The following is a 21,650-nucleotide window of genomic DNA, read 5'->3' as shown; positions in this document are numbered from 1 at the left end:
TAGTCCCATACTTTTTGATCCCACCTACAAGTTTTTGATCCTTGAAAAAGTTTTAATAATTGAAGTTGCAAAATTTTTTTGCTTATGAATATTGAAAGTTGCAATATGTCTTAAAATTTAAATGTCTACGACATACGAAGTTAGCATAAGATATTACATAATACGTTAACTAATACACACTAATTAAATTCTAAGGTTTAGCCTAATTTTAATCTGTTGGTAGAATTGTCGTAAAATAATAAACGGTTCGCCTTATCTTAATTTTAAAGTTTATTACATACATACATACACATTAAACTATTTCTTTTAGTTCTAAGTTTAACTTAGTTCATAAGCTGGATTAACAATTTAATGAATTAATCAAATATGAACTCAATCATAACCATTATCGAAGAAATTATGAGCTAAAAGTAGATGCGAATGGTTAAAATTTCATTTTAATTAAGTTTAGTTACTTCCCCACTACGGAATTGTGGGTTATTCATTAGCTTCAAAGGACATGGGTTTTTTTGCGTTAATCTAATTAATTATGATTTTGACTAACACATGATCATATTTTTGATACAAATTGCTTGAATAAAAATTAGGTATAAGATTGTTTGATGCACATAGCAAGTCAAGAAGATATTTTTGTCAGTAAAATTTACATATTTTAATGTATCATGAAATAGAATGACTGGCTGAATCATAAGCTACTACACATCACTGCATTATAATCTTTAAAGTTTCATATGTACCTTACGACATTATTGTTTTAAAATAGAAGGTAAATAAATAATATTACACAAATCTAAAATAATTGTGTTTTAAATTCCACACTGTGTAAGGAGTGAGAAGTTGTGATACATTTTAAAAATTGTAATAGATCTATCGTTTTTAATTAATCTTTAAATCTATACAAATTTATCTACCCAATCTACATTTAAATTAGACTAAAATTGATTATCACAATGGTAAAACTTTGTATCGGATGGAAATTTTGATCAAATAATGGAGGAATTAATATGGATAAATACTAACAATATGAAAATCACGTTTTTCATTTATTAATATTTACTAGATAGTCTACTGATAATCATTTTTAAATTTCATTTACGAACTTTTTATACAAAGTAATTATACATTATATATATTTTGGATAATTATGTATCAGACCAAAATTGATACTAAAAAGGGTTAGTAATTAGTTAATTGAGAAAAATGTTTGGAATTTCAATAAATTATTTAAACTACTATCAAATTCATAAGTTTATAATTTCAAAATACAAGTGGAATAAGTGTTGAATATAATATCAATTTACATAACTAAATGTATCATCATATATTCAAATGAATTTGAATTTTATTAGAAAATCATTTAGACAATTTAAATCAAGTATAATATATTGGATATTTGGTATATTAATATTTATAATAATTTTACAATTGTTTTATGGATCATCAATATCAGAAACTACAAAACATGTTTATAAGATTATTAAATCACCTATATATTCAAATTTAGATTTAAATACAAATACAAATACAAACTCGCAAACAAATAACAACGAAAATCTCCCCATAGTATTCCCCAATAATTATTTTAAAAATGATAAACAATTTTCAAAATTTATAACAGGAATTGACCAACAAATCTCAGAATTAGCCAATAATAATCAAAATCAAGAAGTTACAATTGCCAAAGAAATAAATCCTATACACAATCAAAAATCTTTTAAATATCATGATTTAAAAAATATAACCATATTTAATAATTTAAAACAAATAAATTTAAATTTATCAAAATGTAATGAAATAAATCAATTTTCAAAATTTCAAATAAGTGAAGCAAAGGATCTTAATTTTAAAAATTCTTTAACTCCAATTGTATCTAAAATTTTAAAAGAAATTGAAAAACCCGAGGGTGAAGGTAATTTATATTTAAAACAATTAGAAAAAATGTTATTACCAGAAATAAAACTACAAATTATTTTAAATGTTGTTGATAAATTTTGGTTTAAATTAGCTGAAAGTTCAACATGGTTAAAACAATATAGTGTTCATTATTCAATTACTAGAATTTTATATTGTCCTACTGGTATAAGAAATCAACCTATTTTTTCTTTAACCTACGCTCAAATATTTGATGAAAATTGGAATGAAATTGATGGATTTAAAATTTATATACCAATGGAAAATGTTGAAGATGCTTTAAATAATATTTATAAAGAATCAAAAATTAAAGAGGATAAAGATAAAACTCAAAAACAAAATCTGGAAAAACTAGAAGAACTTAAATCAAAAATAGGGAAAAATAAACCAAAAACAGGAGGAAACAAACAAGATTTAGGGGGAACCAAACAAGATGTAGGGGAATCTAAACAAGATGAAGGAGGAACTAAACAAGATCTAGGAGAAACTAAACAGGTGACAGGTGAGAATCAACAGAAACAGGAAGAAGGTGAAAGCCAAGCTGAACAAAACTTTGAACAAAATTTTGAACAAAGCCTTAAACAAGAACTCGAACAGGAAGAAAACAAACAAGAAGAAGGGGAAACCAAACAAAATTTGGATGAAAAACAAGGAAATGAAGAAAATAAAAATTCTGAAAATAATCAAGAAAATCAAATGGATATAAAAGAAGAAGAAAATTTAGGTACCGATGAAAATAATAATCAAAAAGAAAATCAAAATACCAATAAGAGAGATAAAATAAATAAAGATAAAACCTCACAACCACCACCACCTAGTATAAAGCATAAAGTATTAACATTCCCACAATTCATATCAATACCATTCTTCTATGATTTAAATGATCCAAATGGAAAATTTTATGGACCAGAAGATCCAAGATTAATTCTTGTAAAAAATAAATTAGGATATGTAGAACCATTATTAATTTATAATGCAGATCATATGAAATTAACATATCCTGATGAAGATAATTCAGATGGTGTTGAACCAAAATGGGAACATTATAGATCAATGTTTTTAGCATGGCCATGGCAAATAAACCCAGAAAGTGATAAAAATGAAGTTCGAAATTTAGAGTTAAAATTACTAGGTTATAAATATTCAAAAACTCAAAAAAATTGGACTCCATTTTTAAGTTATTTAGATAGATTTAAACCTGAAAATAATGGATATGATCAACACATATATTTTATTTTTAAATGGGGTAATTTAGATGTTTTAAAATGTAATTTTTTAAGGGTGATTGTTTGTTTGAATATAGATTAAATAATGAATTATCATTATTAAATTCAATAGGACCATTAAGAGGTGGTACTCAATTAATTAATATTAATGAAATTTTAAATTTACCCGCGTCATATCCAAAAGAAATTTGGGTTGGTATAGCAAGATGTCATTTAAATAATTGTGGATGTGGTAGAACTATGTATAGACCAAATTTAGTTATTATAACAAAAGAAATTGATCAACAAACAAGAGAAATTTTTTATAAAATTACTCATGTTTCATCAGCTTTAACTTTTGATCTTTATGTATTTGGTTGGGATTTAATGTATCCTGAAAATGTATGTATTAGAGAAAATATTTTAATTCCAAATGGTATATCATTATGGTCAATTGAAAAATTTAAAGAAATAAATTTCAATGAAGAAGAATATAATCTATTAGAAGAAAATGGAATTCCTGATATTAGTAACATCATAAATAATATAAAAGAAGATTATATGACAATAACTTTAACAATAGCAGATTATACAAATTTTAGATTAAATATAAAAGGATTACTCAAGGATATGATAAATTGGAAAATATTTGAAATAACACCAACAACAACCACCAAAAACTATAAAAATAATGATAATATAGTATGTGCATTAGATTCATCAGAAAAATATTGTAAAGAATATGGTTTAAAAAATAAAATAAAATCACTTTCAAATTTTAAATTAGATTTTGAAAATTTAGTTATTGATCCTTTAAAATTACAATATTTTTATTATACTAATAAATATGGTTTAAGAGGTATAAACAATTATTTAAAAAATAGTTAACTGACAAATAATGAAGTATATTTTTCAATAGGATATATAAAATATTGCTGGCGATCATAGTATATTCAGGGTTTTTAATTTAATATATATTCGTTTTCGCCCTTGTTAAAAACTTCTCTTTGTAGTTTGAAACAAATCTATTGTATTCTCTGACCCTTGGACACCTCGAATTTCCTTAGTTTATTAATTCAAATATTTTGAAGCTGTAGACAATACAACAAACGCTTTGAGTTAGAAGTAATGATTTGTTCAGATTAATCAACTTTTAATATTTCATAAACTCGCAAATGGAATCCTGGAACTAACTCAAAGGTGACAATATACCCAATATAAAAGTCACAAAATCCATATTGTTATATGCCTAAGTTATATGCCTATTATATATATTGTCACTTTCGAGTTAGCTTCATGATTCCATACATGAGTGTACAAACTTGTAATTTAGTATCGTTTCAGTTAAATTCTCTAATTTTTCTAATATGTTAGTTGTATTTAGTTGTGAGTGTAGGAATTGTATGTATCTGAATACGTGAGTTGTAGTCAAATTATTGAGATTTCTCCGATGATAACTATTTGTACAATTGATCCGGCATCACATAGCTTCTTAAAGCTGTGTAAGATAAATTAGTTTGTTTTATGCAAAACCGGCCTCCACAAATTTTAATATCTCCTCATCATTAGCGGATTTTCAAATTTAATTCTTGAAATGTTTCGTATCGATGGCACGAAATTTCTTTGACAGTTTATGGAGATGTATTTCGATAGCACATTGTTCGTTGAATTGTTTGAATTGTTTTGACTAGCTAAGCATCAACTGATAATGACTAGGTTCTAACCCATTTTAGTATAAAAACATGTAAATTTGATGGATTCATATTAAGTCATGTTTCAGCTAATAATTTCAATATTCTAATAACAATTTGAACATGACTTTCAATTAATGATGGAGGTTCTTGAATAAATTTGTAGTGTCGAGCCTTTGATTGCTATATTACCTATAAAACATAACTTCTGTTGATAACGGATCTATTATATCTTGAAATATATTAGAAAATCCACTAACCGAGCTTATATTTTAATTCGGTTATTGAATTTTCCAATGTAGTTTGATCTTTCATTAAACCTAATGAAGTATTGAAATTAGTAACATCACTCACATCAGACAAATCTATATTATTTTGAAAGTAAGTATTCTGATCATCAATTAAAGTCTTTAAGATCTCTTTCCAGCCAATTTCTGTTGTTAACTCCTTTGTTGCATGAAAGTAACTGACCACCTTCTACATGTTGCATCAATATGTAGATTTATTTTCACTAATTTATTAGTAGTTTGAACTTACCATCTTTTTGCTTTATTTTGAGCTCTTCAATTTAAAATTAATGAATCAATCATACCAAGTTCATCACAATTTCCTTCTGCTAGCTTCAATACAAAATTCTTTAACCCATGTTCAAAATGCGTACTTTCAGAATACATCCGATCATAAATGATGCAACTATTTTCATTAATTCATTAGGTTTTAAAGAAATATGTTATTCACCTTTTCATCATACAATGAATCAATTTGTTCTATTTACCTTTTCATCATACAATGAATCAAATTGTTTTATTTTTTTTTTTTTTCTGTTTCTTAATTTGTAAGACTGCGATAAGTTTCTAATTTTAAATTTGTTTTGTATTTGCGCGATTCCTACAACCAATAATTAAAAAAAACAAAGGAACACTGCCTCGAGAGATTAATTACAATATTAAATTTTTTAGTTAAACTAAACTCCTTACAGTCTATAACTAAAGTCATGCAATGACTTAATTTTGAGTGTCAAGATAGATGATGATGTCTATCCCTTAATTCTGAGTTATTTCATTGATTCAATGATGGAACAATTTTCTACGCGTCTATTTAAAAAATAATAAGTATTAATTAATTAAAACCGGATCATCCTATAATAGGGAATCTATTGTATAATATATAACCTACATATATGTACTATACATACCCAGGAACATTTCCATTTTAAGTCTTTTTATTTACATTTTCTACTTATTAATTTGTTTATTAAGAACAGCCTGATTGTCTTTATATTTCATTTTGGTGGACATTATTATCCTTTTTGATTTTGTACTTGTATTAGAAAACAAAAAGCCCTTAAATCTCGACTTCAATTATTAGGTCTTTTTTTTGTACCGTGTTTTGTTTTAGTCGATGATACATCTAATTATTGAACCATGGAAGCAGAGTTTTCGACGTATATGAATTGAAGAGGCAGTCGACGCGAATAAGTCTTAAAACAAGGACAGTTATTAGAATGAGTTTGTGGGCTTAACACAAGTTTTGACGTGAATCATCTTATTTCAATTTACATGTAAATTATTACCCAATGTATATCATTTGTCACCATATTTGGATGGTTTTATTGAACACATTCATTCATAATTGGTTACTTGTCATTCATGTTGATGTTTACTCGACAATACAAGATCCCATATAGGTATAGAATTCATCTACTCATAGATCAAAAATGTAAATTTATCTTGATAGCAATGTTAATTTTTTTTTTTACTTTGTCTTTGTGTCTGAAGAAACAAAATTCAATTTCATACAAGCGAAGCATGGTATAGTATAGAGAAAACTACTTCATACCACTACGTATTCAGCTTTATTTCCTCGAGCTGATGAACCAAAATACTGCTTATTTCCTCGAGAAAGTAGTTTTTCATAAAGTACAAGAGATTCTAAAGTTTTTTTGCTATCCCATTCGGTAAAATCCTATCCGATCTAACTCTGCAAGCTGCTTACATTTCTCCGATTTTTATTCAACCTTCTCAACCTCACTATTTTACTCTCTCTATCAGATCAAAGAGCTAGTGAACCCAACCTCCTACATATTTCTAAGCTGCAAATTGAGTATCAAGTTGATGTTTCACAGAATGAAAAAATAATAATAGACTAATAAAAAATAAAAATAAAAAATACTCTCTTGACAAAACTAAAAAAAAAAATTCTTGTTTTTCTTTTTCTCAATTTCTATAATTAATTAATTTAATACCATTACATCAACAATATACTTATAGAAAACACACCAAACTTCACTCGTTAGTCAAACCAAAACTCATCCTTAGACATATTCATACCTCACCAAATCACACTCATTTTGCATTTTTATTCATATACTTAATTTATTCATTCACAACTTTTTCAATTTTTCCATTTTTGTTCATCAAATCTAAAAATATTTTTTACCAAGAGATCTCAAAAACAAGATTCGAAGAATAAAATTTTACGAAACAGATTTATACATTTCTTGGAATCTTTACCATAATATAATATTATTTTGACATTTAAAACAATTTTCTTTGGGGGTTGACATTAAAGTTTAATATCTAATAACCTATTCAAACATTTGCATTATTTTTATTATTATCATTTCATCGTAGCATTTACACCACCCTCCAACCACCAATTAAATACATTGTTGGGCCTATAAAATAAATTCAAAACATAACTCAAACACACACAATGGCATCAGATAGAAATCTTACGTCAAATGCTCCTCAATTTTCTATAAATGATAATGAAGATGTTTCATCTGATTATAATAATACAAGAAATCCATTTGCTGATGAAGAAGGAGATATAAGTTCATTTTCATCATCTTCACAAAATCAAAGATTAAATAATCAACAACATCATAACAACCAACAATCATCTCATTTAGATTCTGAATATGGTAAACCTTTTAATGCTTATAGTGGATATTATTCAAATGGTGGTAGTTCTAACTTATTAATACATGAAAATTCAAGTTCAGATGAAACAAGATTACTAAATAAAGATTATAATAACCACAATAAATTAAATCCTGGAAGTCCTGCAGAATTTGATAGATATCCTTCAATGGCTGGTTCAAGAGTTGTTTCTTCAACTTCTTTAGCTTCTCAATTATATAATCATCCACAAGATAAACAATCATCTACGACAACAAAACAACAATATATTCAAAATTCTACATCTTCAAATTCATTGGATGATTCAAGTTCAAGTAAATCATCAAGTCCTTATCCAAATGACTTTAGTCCATTTGGTGGTTATCCTGCATCTTCATTCCCATTAAGTATAGAAGATAAAGAACCAGATGATTATTTACATAATCCAGATCCTGTAAAAGATGCAGAATATGATAAAAATAGATTTATACATGATATAAAAAATTTAGATAAAAGATCAACTGGTGGATTAATTGGTATAGTGTTTTTAGGACTAGCTGCATTAGTTGTATTTGTTGTTTTACCTGCTGTTACATATTCTGGTGCAACACAACCTTATCATCCTCAATCTTATGAAATATTAACTCATTATTCTTATCCAATGTTAAGTGCTATAAGAACTAATCTTATAGATCCTGATACTCCAGAAGATGCATTAACTTTACCTTCCAAAAATGGTGACAATTGGTCATTAGTATTTAGTGATGAATTTAATGCAGATGGTCGTACATTTTATGAAGGTGATGATCAATTTTTTACAGCACCAGATTTCCATTATGATGCAACAAAAGATTTAGAATGGTATGATCCAGATGCTGTTACAACTGCAAATGGTACATTAACTTTAAGAATGGATGCTTTTAAAAATCATAATTTATTTTATAGATCTGGTATGGTACAAAGTTGGAATAAATTGTGTTTTACTCAAGGTAGAATTGAAATAAGTGCAAGATTACCAAATTATGGTTATAAAACTGGGTTATGGCCTGGTTTATGGACAATGGGTAATTTAGGTAGACCTGGATATTTAGCTTCAACTGAAGGTGTATGGCCTTATAGTTATGATTCTTGTGATGCTGGTATAACACCTAATCAATCATCTCCTGATGGTATATCATATTTACCAGGTCAAAGATTAAATTCTTGTACATGTCCAGGAGAATCTCATCCAAATAGAGGTGTTGGAAGAGGTGCACCAGAAATTGATGTTATTGAAGGTGAAGTTATGTCAATTCCAGCTGGTTCAAAAAAACAATCAAATGGTGTTGCTTCACAATCTTTACAATTAGCTCCAATGGATATTTGGTATATGCCAGATTATAATTTTATTGAAATTTTTAATAGTTCAATAACAACAATGAATACTTATGCAGGAGGTCCTTTTCAACAAGCTTTTTCAGCAACAACAATGTTAAATATAACATGGTATGAAAGAGGTGATGGATTAGAACATAATTATCAAAGATATGGATTTGAATTTTTAAATGATGATAATGATGGTTATTTAAGATGGTTTGTTGGTAGAGATCCAACATTAACTGTTTATTCAAATGCTTTACATCCAGATGGTAATATAGGATGGAGAAGAATTTCAAAAGAACCAATGTCTATAATAATGAATTTAGGTATATCAAATAATTGGGCTTATATTGATTGGAATACTTTGGTTTTTCCAACAACTTTTCATATTGATTATGTAAGAGTTTATCAACCACCATCTCAAATTAATGTTGGTTGTGATCCTGATGATTATCCTACTTATGATTATATTCAACAACATTTAGATATTTATCAAAATGTTAATTTAACTTCTTTTGAAGATGCTGGTTATACTTTTCCTAAAAATAAATTAACTGGTGGTTGTTAGGTTAGAATTTTTCTTTAAACTTGTTTAGTGTTTTATATAGATTTTTATTTATTTAATGGTGTTTTTGATTTCTTCTTTTGTTTGTCTTTTTTGGTTTTGTCTCGTAAAGTAATTTATGAAATTGTTTTTTTTTTGTCGATTTCAAAACAATTTTACAAATTTTCTCTTTTGCCTTTGAATTAAATTACTCATTAAATCGCAACAACAACATGTCAGAATTGAAAGTGAGAAGAAAATACCCGAAACAATGTCGTTGAAATGAGTTTCATCCATTGAAGCATTTGAATCAAAGGTCTTATTGAATGTGTGGAAACTGATTTGAGTTAATCGAAATCTACAATAATTAAATACTAGGAATTAAGTGCTGAAAATGTACATAGCCATTACCTCAAATCAAGAAATGAGGATTGTTCGATACAGCCTTGATCGTGTGAAATGAGTTTTTTTATTTTTATGCCAGAATTTAAGGCAATGTTTTAGGTAAAATATTTGGGGAAATCTATGTCGATCTCAATTTGGACGAAGATGGATTTTTATGTTCCAGAAAAGGCACTCGAATTACAATATATTGCCAATAGTGGGTTTAAAATATATTGAGACGACCAGACTATCTTATATTGGTTTTATTGGTGTGATCCGATGATCAAAGGATACAATCTTTGTCCAGAAAATATATTGTCAAACCCGCTAGAGATAAGACAGGAAAAATATAAACACCAAGTACATTTTGGATGATTATGTCCAGATTGTAATAGCACTTGCCTTATGTTGGATGGACACTGAGATTGTGGACTTATCTCAGCTTCCACATTTTGAGACCTTTTTTTCAGGTGTTTCAATAGGTGAAATCTACGTTTCAACGGCTTTACTTAGATGGACAACTGAGTATCTCTTTTCCACTTTCGTTTTTAGCGTGTTGTTGTCAACATGAAGAGGTTTATTTTGATTAATCTTTTCTCGCACCATAATTAGTTGGGTACAGTAAATGGGGCATTTCCTTTGAATAAACTCATTGATTAAATGTTCAAATAATGGAGTAAAGTTTCATGTTTTTGCAGGAGTGCATTAACACAAAACCATTAGGGATCATTAGAAAAAAGACTAATACTATTCAACTTGCTTCAATGTGGTAAAATCACTAAAATGTAATGAGATAATAAAACCACCTTATACTAGATTAGCACAATGGTTAGATGTACTATCAGAATATGAAATATCAATTGACTAAATTCGTGGTTCCACTAATGTTGCTGACGGTTTATCAAGGAGATTTATGGAACTGTTGAAATCAATTACAGAATATGATAAAAAAAAACTTGAAGATTTAACTGCAGCAGTTACTGCAGCATTTGAAATACAACAGTGTCCATTAGGTGAAGATGTTTTACAAGAAATTAAAGAAGGTTATGATTCAGATGAACAAGCTAAAGAAGTTCATGAAATATTGTCGAATATTTTACCAGTACCTAAGCTGCAATTTTCCTCAAATCCATAAATGCTCTTCAATTTGTAATATTTGTCTGAACTACCTCCTCCAGATATTGTTCAGACAAATATTGTGAATTGAAGAGTATTTGCAAATTTGAGGAAAATTGCTAATATATAAGGAGATAAGTGATGATAAAGAATACATTGTGACCATGTTTGAACAAGCTGTTAACTCAGATTACTTTTTACTTGTTAGTGAATTTACCACATTAAAGCAAGTTAAAAACTCTACTAAAGTTTTTTGTTCCTGCAAAGCATAAACAAATTAAAATATATCAAAAGTTATCATTGATTCATTTGGTAGAATTGTAGTCCCAGTAGCAGTCTATGTTTTCAAATATTCTAGTGATAAATGTATTTATTATTTTTTCGCTACTCTTTTTGCATCCATAAAGATACTTGATTTCATGGAATAAGTAAACTAGATAAGAATCAAAAGATCACTGTAAGTATATCTTCATACTAATTTTAAATCTCCATCCTTCTAAATAATTGTGGAGGATTGTAATTCCTTAATCGGTTGATGATTCATAACTGTACCGGATTTTTGACATGATTAAACTTTCAACTGTGGCTATTTCTAAAACAAATTTTTATATAGAACAATAACACAAAATTACTCCCTAAGTATATAAAATTAATAAATTAGTTTTATATTAAATCATTTTAAAATTAACAATAAACAATGAAAAATAAGTATAATATGGATCCATAGTTTTTTTATATATCCAGTCAAGAGGAGTATAAAGATATTTATATTTCCTTAGTTGGAATTGAAAAATTCTTGATCTGTAAAATAGAATCAATTAATTTTTTAACTCAAAAATGTCTGCAACAAGTACAACTAATCCCGGTTCATCAACAACCGAATCTCCTAAAATCCCAAAGATTGAATCAATTGCAATCATTGGTGCAGGTCCAGCTGGTTTAGCTTCACTTTATGAATTTTTACATACTTCAAAAGATGGTTCATCAACTTTAACTAATGCTAAAAACACTTACAAAGAAAACAAATTACCTTCAGATCCAGCATTCAAAAAAATTGTTGCTTTTGAAACAAAAGATCATGCAGGTGGAATTTGGGCTCCTGCTACTGAAAAAGCTGATTTAAATGTTCCACCACAAGATATTTTAAATTCTGAAGATTATAGTAATCCAGAAGTTATAAGACCAAATAGAAAATCACCAAAAGATTTATCAAATACTGATAAAGATCATCCGATAGACACCAAAGATGACTCAAATTCAAAAGAGATTGAATTAATCAACGAATTAGAATGGAAAAGATCTGGAGTTTTCCCATTTTTATTTACTAATATTCCTCAAAAATTTACTCGTTATTCTTATTTACCAGATGAAAAAGAATATTATTCTCAACAAAGAACTATTTATCCATTTTTAACTCATAATGAATTAACCAAGAGATTTACAAATTTTATAAAAGATACAAATTTATTAGATTATATAAGATTAAATTCTGCTGTTGAAAATGTTGAAAAAAATGAAAAAACTGGTAAATGGGAATTAACAATTAGACATAAACCAAATGGTCAAAATAAAAATGAATGGTATAAAGAAGAATTTGATGCTGTAGTTGTTGCTAATGGTCATTATACTGTTCCTTATTATCCTCATATTGAAGGATTAGCTGAATTTAATGAACATTTCCCAAATTCAATTTTACATGTTAAATCATTTAGAAATGTTGAAGATTTTAAAGGTAAAGATGTATTAGTTGTTGGAAATTCAATTTCAACTGCTAATGTTGTACAATATATTGTTCCAGTAGCTAAATCAGTAACAGTTTCAAAAAGAGGTGAACATTTAGTTTTTAAATATATTAATGAAGCATTATCTTCAGATGGTATAATTTCAAAACCTACAATTGATCATATTGATCCAAAAACAGGTGAATTTTTTTTCAAAGATGAATCAAAAGGTAATAAATATGATAAAATTATTTTTTCAACTGGTTATCATTATCATTTCCCATTTTTCACTAAGGAAAAAGATTATTTAAAATTAATTAATCCTGGTAATTTATCAAGAGTTGGAGGATTATATTGGAATACATTTGATCAAAAAGATCCAACTTTAGGAACTGTTGGAATAACTGTGTCTCAATTAAATTTCCATACAATTGAAGCAAGTGCTGCTGCATTAGCTGGTGTTTGGTCAGGTGCTAAGCAGCTTCCATCAGAAATTGAACAAAATCAATGGGAAATTGAAACAATAAAAGAAAAAGGAGATTCTTTACATTTCCATTATTATACTCAACATACAGCAAAAGATTTTATAAATGGTGTTATACCATATGCACCAAAAAATAGATATAATCCATTAGAAATTGATGGAGAATTTGTTTATGATGTTGATGAAGGTGGTAATTATTTAGAAAAATTATTTTATGGATTAAAAGAAGGTAAAATTTCAACTGATGATACTAGTGATCCTATAGCTTCAAAATCTTTAGATGATATATTGAAAAATAAAGAAGGAAAGAGTAGTAATAATAGTGGTATTAAAGATGAAAAGAAACAAGCTAATGTTGATGTTGAAACTGTTGTTGATGGAGTTGAAGCTATAACTGTTTGAGTGATTATTTAGTTCGTTTTTCTTTACGTTTAATTTAAATTAGAGTTAACTTTGAGTAATAATTGACTTTCATAGTAGTGTTGATAAGTGATACTCTGATGGTTAACCCCATGTTTAAAACTATATTTATATCTCAGTTGGTAGCATACATTAAACGGATATAAAATTAGGATAATCTCTTGTGCATAATCTTAAATCATACTTACTGTGGTAAATTATTAAAGTAAACTTTACAACACAACCAACTAACTTTCAACCCTTATTTGTCCTCAAGAAATAGCTAAGGGCAGAACTCACCATTGGTAATTGCTATATCTCACATTAAACCATGAGTGATCCTACAATCGACTTTCATATTCAAACTCACCAAACTCAATTCCGAATCCCAATAGAACTAATTAAAAAGAATTTTAAATCTATTCAAAAACTTATTGAAAAACAAAAAAAATTAACAAGTGATGAAGTAACTAAAATTAAAAAGAATGATAAATTATCATCATCAATGAAATTAGAATTAATTCAAAAATTAATTAAAAATTTTGAAAATTTTATGAAAAAATTAAAACTTTTAATTAAAAAAGATGAAGAATATCGATCTAGATTAGTTGCTAGGTTAAATAATATTCAAGAATTAAGCAAATGGTGTGTAAATAATCATCCAATAGAGACTAAAAATGGTAAAGACAAGTCTTTAAATGGTAAAGAACCTTCCGAAGAGAAAAATGGAACTGAAATTGATCAAAGTCATGATAATGATGATAAAATACTTGATTTGCATAACCCAAATCTAATAAAATGGTATCGAGATCAAACAAATTTATTAATTATTGATTATTTAATTAAATCTAACACATCACAAACTGAAAATGTTGGGATAAAATTATTAAATTCATTAAGTACAACAAACCCAAATATAATAAAATTAATTGATTATGATTTATTTCAAGAATTTAATAATGTATTTATTTCAATAAATTATAAACATGATTTATCATTAATTATATCATGGTTTAATGAAAATAAAAATTCATTAAAAAAATTAAATTCAAATCTTGAATTTGAAATAAATTATTGTAAATTTTTAACATTAATTGAAGAAGGTGATATAAATGAAGCAATAAAATTTTCAAGAGATAATTTATCACATTATGGAAACAAAGAAAATTATCCTAAAGATGATTTAAAAAATCATTTAAATAACCTTGAAAAATTAAAGGGATTAGGAGGATTATTAGTTTTTAAATCAATGGATAATATAAATTATTCAATAAATAATTTGAATAATCAATTTAATTTTGATATGACAAATACTAATGGTAATGGTAATGAAAAATCAATTTCAATATCAAGTTTTTCAAATAATATGATGACTCAATCTCAACATTATAAAGATTATCAAAATTTATTATCAAATGAAAGATGGGAAAGTTTATCATTATGTTTCATTAATAATTTTATAAAATTATATGGTATCACCAAGAATTATCCTTTATTTATTTATTTATCTGCTGGTTTATCAAGTTTAAAAACAAAATCTTGTTATTATAATACTGAAAATACTGTATTTGATGATATGTCAATAATTGAATTTAATCATAATGATTTAGATGAATCAGCACAACAACAAAATCAACAACCACATTTTGTCGTTGAAAATGGAAATACTCATGATATTTCAAGGTTACAAACAGCTTTTACTATGACTTCAGCAGCTGTAGCTGCATCGGCACCTTCATCATCACATACACATCCACATCAACGTCAATTAGATCCAAAACCTACTTCATCATTAACAAACTTCAAATTTAGAGGTCCAAATCATTATTATAAACATTTAAATAAAGTAAATAATTGTCCAATATGTTCACCAGAATTATTTCAATTAAGTAGAAATTTACCTTATGCTCAATTAATAACAAATATTTTTAATAATCCTTTTAAATTACCAAATGGTAATATTTATCCATTTGATAAATTATTATTTCCAAATGATAAATTTTTAAGTGAAAGAAATGAATTATTAAGAAAGGGACAAATTAAAGATCCTTTAACTAAAGAAATTTTTTTTATTGATAATTGTCTTAGAGTATTTCCAGCTTAAAATGATAATAAAATTTTTATTAATGTATGAAATGAAATGAATTGAAATTATTCCGAATCTGACTCATTTTCCTTGATCTTTTTACTCTTTTTCCCACTTCCATCGTCAAAATTTTCTCTTTTTTCAAATACATATAATCTTGCATCTCTTTCATTTGCAGGTTTAGTAGTATCTTGTGAACTATTAGTTCTTTTATGATGATATTCAGGAAACATTTCCCAATCAAATTTACCACTTTGTTCAACTTTAAAATTTTGTTCTTTTGCTATAATTTTTATACCCCATGAATTATATGGTTCACCTTCAAAAACAGTAAGAATTATTTTACCATTTGAATTTGTCTCGGATTCTTCTTCTTTTTCATACCCTGCAAAATCATTATTGATTGTATCTTTTTGATTAACTAGTTCAAATAATTGATTACAATTTTGGAAAAATTTAACCAAAAGATTTTGATGATCTCTTATATTTCTTTCTTGATCTTTGATTCCTTTTCCAGTATGTGGGAAATTAAACATTATATAATTGAGTCCTTTGAATTTGTTGGAATTTAATGTGGTTCTGACTTCGTTTTCTTCTTCATCTTCTTCGTTTTCATCTTCGTCTTCGTTTCTTTCTTTCTCTTCATCTTGGGGTCTCAACTGTTGAAACAATTGAACTTGTTGTTTCAATTTTTTCTGTTTTGAATTTAGGTTGAGATCCAACGTTTCAATTAAATTAGTAGCATCAACATTAAATTTAACAATAACTCCTCTTGTTTGTAAAAATTCAACATTTTCTTTTGCTGTTTTTGGATATTTTTTTAAAAGTTCATCATATGAATCATAACTTGTTGCAATTAAATTTTCAACCTTGATATATTCTTGTAGTATTAATGATTTAGCAAATGAAAAATCACCTTCTCCAATTAGTAATACTGTATCATTTTGTTTTAATGGCATAAATCCCTTTTTCACTACCTGATTATTTTGTTTTGATTTTTTTGATGTCTTTATTGATTTTGATTTTAATAATTGATTTGTTTTTTGAAGTTCAGCATTTTGTTTTAATTTTTCATTAATCTTATCTTGAAACTTATGACGTGCTAATGCACCTTTTAAACCTTTTGATGAAACATTCTTACCTTTTAATTTTCTTGCCATTGACTTTTGTGAGGTTTACGTAGTTTTGGTGATGATGATCTTCGCTAAAACGATACACAAAAATTTAGAATTTGAAACATGAAACATTTAGAATGAGTTTAGTCTACAAATAAATATTTTATAATAAATAGATTCTAAAAACTACGTAATAAATAAAGAACTAAATTTTTTATTTTTCTAATATCACCCAATTAATTTTTCCTAATCTATAAATGAACTTGAGCTTCAGCAATATTGAAATTTGTATCATCACTTTCATTTATGATTTCATTATCTTCATCTTCCATCTCAACATCTTTTATAGATGGAGTAACTGATGTTAAACTTCTTATATTTTCAAAATGTTCCACGCTTCCATTTAAAGGTATATTATCACTATCATCTGAAGCATTAATTAAATTTGTTGATTCATTTGATTCTGTTTGTAATTTTTTATCTTGAGTTTCAATTTCATCTTCAATTTCATCTTCAATTTCATCTTCAATTTCATCTTCATCATCACTATCGCTTTCAGCTTGAATTTGATTTTGTGGTTCCGTTGTTGTTTCTTCTTCTTCTTCTTCTTGTTCTTGTTCTTGTTCTTCCTCTTCTTCTTCATCATCGGTTACATCTTGTAAAATTTCCTTAAAACCATCATCATATTCATAAAATAACATAAATGTACCTTGACCACCTAATACTTCTTCTTCACTAACTACATATACTGATTCATCACTTATTCTCCACCAAGTACCTCTTAATTTTCTATAACATATATAATGACCATAATTATGTGTACCATAATGAATTATAACAGCTTTTAAATTATATAATAAAGATGGATTAGTTGTTGTTACTGATGAATCTATAGTAGTTGCTGGAGTAGATAATACTTCTGCTTTTTCATCAAAAGATTCTGTCTTTGATGATGACAAGGACTCAGCATTTTCAACTTCGTTATCCTCTTCAACATCTTCATTGAACTCAGTATCTTGTTGTTGTTGTTGTTGTTGCTGCTGCTGCTGCTGTTGTTGTTGTTGTCTTAATCTTATTTCATCTTGTTTTCTAAACGGTAGTCTAGCATCCATATTAATATCATTTGGCTCAACAATATAAGGATTTAAATCCAACACCGCAGGGAAAGTAACATTACTTGGATTTTTTAAAATCATATAAGTTTTTGGATCAAATTGAGATCTATTTATATGCATACATAATAAAGGAGGTGGTCTATCTAAAAAAATTTGTTTAGATTTTTTAGATTTTTTAATTTGATTTTTTGTTGTTAACTTTTCAAATATTTCATCTGTAATTTGTGGTTTTTTTAATTCTATTTCAATTGCATTTATTCTATCTTCTATTTGTTCTATAAGTTTGAAATTATCATCTTTTGATAATGATTGTAATTTAGTTGATAATAATTCATGAGTTTGTAGTAATCCACATCTATTACAATTTACATCTTCTATAATTTCTGGAGTTATCCATTCATTTAATAATTGAGTAATATCATAACTATTTGAATAATATGATTGATTTTGTGGTAAATTTAAACTTAATCCACTATTGACTGCATATCTTATTCCTCCAACTTCTCCACATGTTAAACATCCTATACGTTCGGTAGTGATACCATCAACTGGAGTAATCAATTCTAAAGGCATTACTTTATATTCTGCATCTTCCATATTTGGATCAACTTGTGCTGCTGGAATATAAACTGGACCTAATTTCCCCAATCTATTACATCCAGAAATAACATCTTTTAAATTTCTAGAATCAATAAATTTATTTTCTTTTGGTTTGTTTGAATTTTCATCTTCTGGTTCAGGAGTTGGTAATCTACTTATACTCATTTTTTTAAATTCTTTTTCCAAAATATTCATAATTAATTGATAAAATTCTTGTGCATCTTCTTGACTATAACCACTAAAAAAATTTTGTTTAGGACCATTAGGCATTTTATTTAATAATTGTTTTGTACTAAATTCTTTACCTCTTGATCCATATTTACCATTAACATTATCTAAAAGATTTTTAAAAGTATTTGTAAAAATCAATTCAGGTTTAGGTTGATTTGATTTCATTAAAATTTTTTCACCATTATTTGAATTAGTATCAATTTCAATTTCGGAATAAAGATAAGAATCAATAAATTTAATTAAAGTTCTTGAAGAAGCTAATGATTGTATAACAGAATTCATAAAACATGTATTTCCATCATTACTAATCCCACCTAATTCTCCTCCATTTTTTAAAGCAAATTTTTTCTCTTTTGATTTTTTAGAACTAAATCTACTATAATTTGATCTTCCAAATCTTGATGAATTCATAATTTTATGAAAAATATGTGGTAAATTAAATGAAAAGTCTAAATTTAAAGAATTTGTTAGCTTGTTTATATAATAATTGCAAATGGATGTAGTTGATAAGTAATATAATGATATGATAATTAATAATGAAGTTGATAAAGTAGATATAAATTTATTATTTGATTTAAATAAGGACAATTTGAGAAATGTATTAATGATTGTAAAATTAAATATTATAAATAAAATTGTTTTCCTATTAAATATATTAAATAACATGTATTTTGAATTGATTAGTTTAATTGATGAATTGAGAGCAATATGAACTTGTCTCGATAGTCATTCAAACTGATGAAATAGGATTTAGTATAAGTCAATTAGGTTTATATTTGAAAAAAAATTGGTGATGATGATGATATTGCAGATTTGTATGTGGAAAAAAAAAATATTTCAAATTTGAAATTTTCGATATTAATCGATATTAACTAGATCTAGAACAACTATTCACTGATCTACAAGAGACAAAGAGCACGCAAATCTACTTCAATTCTTAACTTCACTAATATATTAATATATATCAGTATATACTTTTTATATCCTAACTTCTATTTTGATATTGAGGTGGTCTATCTTTACCCCAACCACATTTTAAAGGTCTACCATTAAGATTAAATCCAGCTAATTGTATAATTGCTAAAGCAGCTCTTTCATGAGAATCATATTTAACAAATGCACAACCTCTTTCAGGATGAAATTTAAAATCAACTATATAACCAAAATTTTGTAATAATGGAATCATTTCTTGTTGTTGAGTAAAATGTGCAATATTACCTAAATATACTGTAGTTTGCCATGATGGTGTTTGTCTTAAAACTATATCATATGATTGTGGTGACATTAAGGTTATATTGTTGTTATTGTTGTTATTATTATTATTATTGTTATTATTGTGCTGTTGATTTGAATTTATTCCATTACCATTTATAGGTGATTGTGATTGTTGTGAAAGATTTCCATTTGATCCTAAATCATTCAACGTCAACCCATTAAGTCCATTATTCTGTATAGATGATGATTGACCGTTTTGTGCATATTGATTGTTTTGATAAATTTTATTATTATTTCTAAATTGATGACGATTGTTATTAAAATTATTATGATTTCTATAACCATTATTATAATTATTTTGTAAATATCCAACTCCTCCATTATTATGAGAATTATACAAATTATTATTATTATTAGTATTATTTTGTTTATGTGAAGCCCAATTACATCTTATTGCTCTACCTCCTAACCATTCACCATTCATAGTTTGTAAAGCTAATTCAGCATCTTCTTTTCTATTAAATGATACAAATCCATAACCTCTTGATCTTGAAGTTTGCATATCCCACATTACATGAGCTTGTTTTAATGAACCAAATTTACTAAATGCTTTTCTTAAAGATTCATCATTTACTTCTGAACTTAAATCTCCAACAAATATATTATAAATTGGTTCTTCTAATGATGTACTATTTGTAATTGTTGCTGATTGATATGCCCAATTCACTCTAATTTCACTATTATTTACTAATTTACCATTTAATGTATTTAAAGCCATATCAGCATCTTGATTATCATCAAATTCAATAAAAGCATAATTAAAACCTAAATTATTTTTATCATTTAATAATTTAATTGATTTAATTGGTTTTGAAACTGAAAATAAATCACTTATTTGATCTTCTGACGCGGATTTTGGTAAATTTCCAACATATAATATTTTATTTGAGGTTTCACGACCACCATCAATAGCAGATGCCGGAGTTTCTGGTTGTTGTTGTTGTGGTTGAGTAGATTGTTGTGATTGTGATTGAGATTGTGACTCTTCATTATGTTGTGGCTGTACGTTTTCTTGTGATTCATTTGAGGATGTAGGTTGTTGTTCGGTAGTTTGATTTATTTCCTGACTTGGTTGATTTTCTATGGACGTATTATTTGTTTCGGACATGATATATAAACTGTAAGGAGAACTTCTCGGGTATTGAATTATAAACTTTTGAATGACTACCCTTTGTAGTCTAATTGAAATGCAAATTTAAGGGAAATTAACAAATACTTCTAATGAATATATTTTATTTGTTATATAGAATATGAATTGTAAGATTCTAATCAAATTGAAATAGACGTGTTTGTTGCAATTATTTTGGAAGTATAATGGACGACAAGTATATTTTTGATATCCCTTCTCTTCAATTGTCTAATGAAAGTACTTTGTATCTATATGACTGATAGTATATAATGTATAATGTGTTGAAATTTGAATCAATATGAAAAGAAAAATAAAAGTTCGTTGAAAGTTTGTTGAAAAAAAAAAAAAATAATAAAAAAACTCCAATTTGTATTTTGTGTCG

The 21,650-nt window shown here is 26.6% G+C and overlaps 8 protein-coding genes across 8 annotated transcripts; 5 read left to right on the top strand and 3 right to left on the bottom strand. All coding sequences in view use genetic code 12, as the record gives it.

Annotated features, from left to right (window-relative positions):
• Positions 1-1,329: 1,329 nt before the first annotated feature.
• Positions 1,330-4,004, top strand: KGF55_003973 (uncharacterized protein; the record flags this gene model as incomplete). The annotated part of the gene is made up of 2 exons (XM_051758825.1): positions 1,330-3,157; positions 3,250-4,004. 2 exons carry the CDS (start codon positions 1,330-1,332, stop codon positions 4,002-4,004), a joined length of 2,583 nt encoding a protein of 860 aa, XP_051613394.1.
• A 3,518-nt stretch (positions 4,005-7,522) lies between these two features.
• Positions 7,523-9,637, top strand: KRE6 (beta-glucan synthesis-associated protein; the record flags this gene model as incomplete). The annotated part of the gene is made up of 1 exon (XM_051758824.1): positions 7,523-9,637. One exon carries the CDS (start codon positions 7,523-7,525, stop codon positions 9,635-9,637), a length of 2,115 nt encoding a protein of 704 aa, XP_051613393.1.
• A 1,273-nt stretch (positions 9,638-10,910) lies between these two features.
• KGF55_003971 (uncharacterized protein) lies at positions 10,911-11,132 on the top strand (the record flags this gene model as incomplete). The annotated part of the gene is made up of 1 exon (XM_051758823.1): positions 10,911-11,132. One exon carries the CDS (start codon positions 10,911-10,913, stop codon positions 11,130-11,132), a length of 222 nt encoding a protein of 73 aa, XP_051613392.1.
• Positions 11,133-11,950: 818 nt separating this feature from the next.
• KGF55_003970 (uncharacterized protein) lies at positions 11,951-13,720 on the top strand (the record flags this gene model as incomplete). The annotated part of the gene is made up of 1 exon (XM_051758822.1): positions 11,951-13,720. One exon carries the CDS (start codon positions 11,951-11,953, stop codon positions 13,718-13,720), a length of 1,770 nt encoding a protein of 589 aa, XP_051613391.1.
• Positions 13,721-14,048: 328 nt separating this feature from the next.
• Positions 14,049-15,821, top strand: KGF55_003969 (glucose-induced degradation complex subunit; the record flags this gene model as incomplete). Its single annotated transcript, XM_051758821.1, has 1 exon — positions 14,049-15,821. The coding sequence occupies one exon, from the start codon at positions 14,049-14,051 to the stop codon at positions 15,819-15,821; it is 1,773 nt and encodes a 590-aa protein (XP_051613390.1).
• A 47-nt stretch (positions 15,822-15,868) lies between these two features.
• KGF55_003968 (25S rRNA (uracil2634-N3)-methyltransferase) lies at positions 15,869-16,963 on the bottom strand (the record flags this gene model as incomplete). The annotated part of the gene is made up of 1 exon (XM_051758820.1): positions 15,869-16,963. One exon carries the CDS (start codon positions 16,961-16,963, stop codon positions 15,869-15,871), a length of 1,095 nt encoding a protein of 364 aa, XP_051613389.1.
• Positions 16,964-17,169: 206 nt separating this feature from the next.
• UBP1 (ubiquitin-specific protease) lies at positions 17,170-19,275 on the bottom strand (the record flags this gene model as incomplete). Its single annotated transcript, XM_051758819.1, has 1 exon — positions 17,170-19,275. The coding sequence occupies one exon, from the start codon at positions 19,273-19,275 to the stop codon at positions 17,170-17,172; it is 2,106 nt and encodes a 701-aa protein (XP_051613388.1).
• Positions 19,276-19,849: 574 nt separating this feature from the next.
• KGF55_003966 (uncharacterized protein) lies at positions 19,850-21,247 on the bottom strand (the record flags this gene model as incomplete). Its single annotated transcript, XM_051758817.1, has 1 exon — positions 19,850-21,247. One exon carries the CDS (start codon positions 21,245-21,247, stop codon positions 19,850-19,852), a length of 1,398 nt encoding a protein of 465 aa, XP_051613387.1.
• Between the last annotated feature and the right edge of the window lie 403 nt (positions 21,248-21,650).

This window comes from Candida pseudojiufengensis (genome assembly GCF_024610245.1).
Source record: "Candida pseudojiufengensis strain CBS 10847 chromosome Unknown scaffold18, whole genome shotgun sequence".
NCBI classification, from domain to species: Eukaryota; Fungi; Ascomycota; class Pichiomycetes; order Serinales; family Debaryomycetaceae; genus Lodderomyces; species Lodderomyces pseudojiufengensis.
The sequence above is the reverse complement of the archived record's forward strand: the minus strand, read 5'-3'. Positions and strand labels throughout refer to the sequence as shown.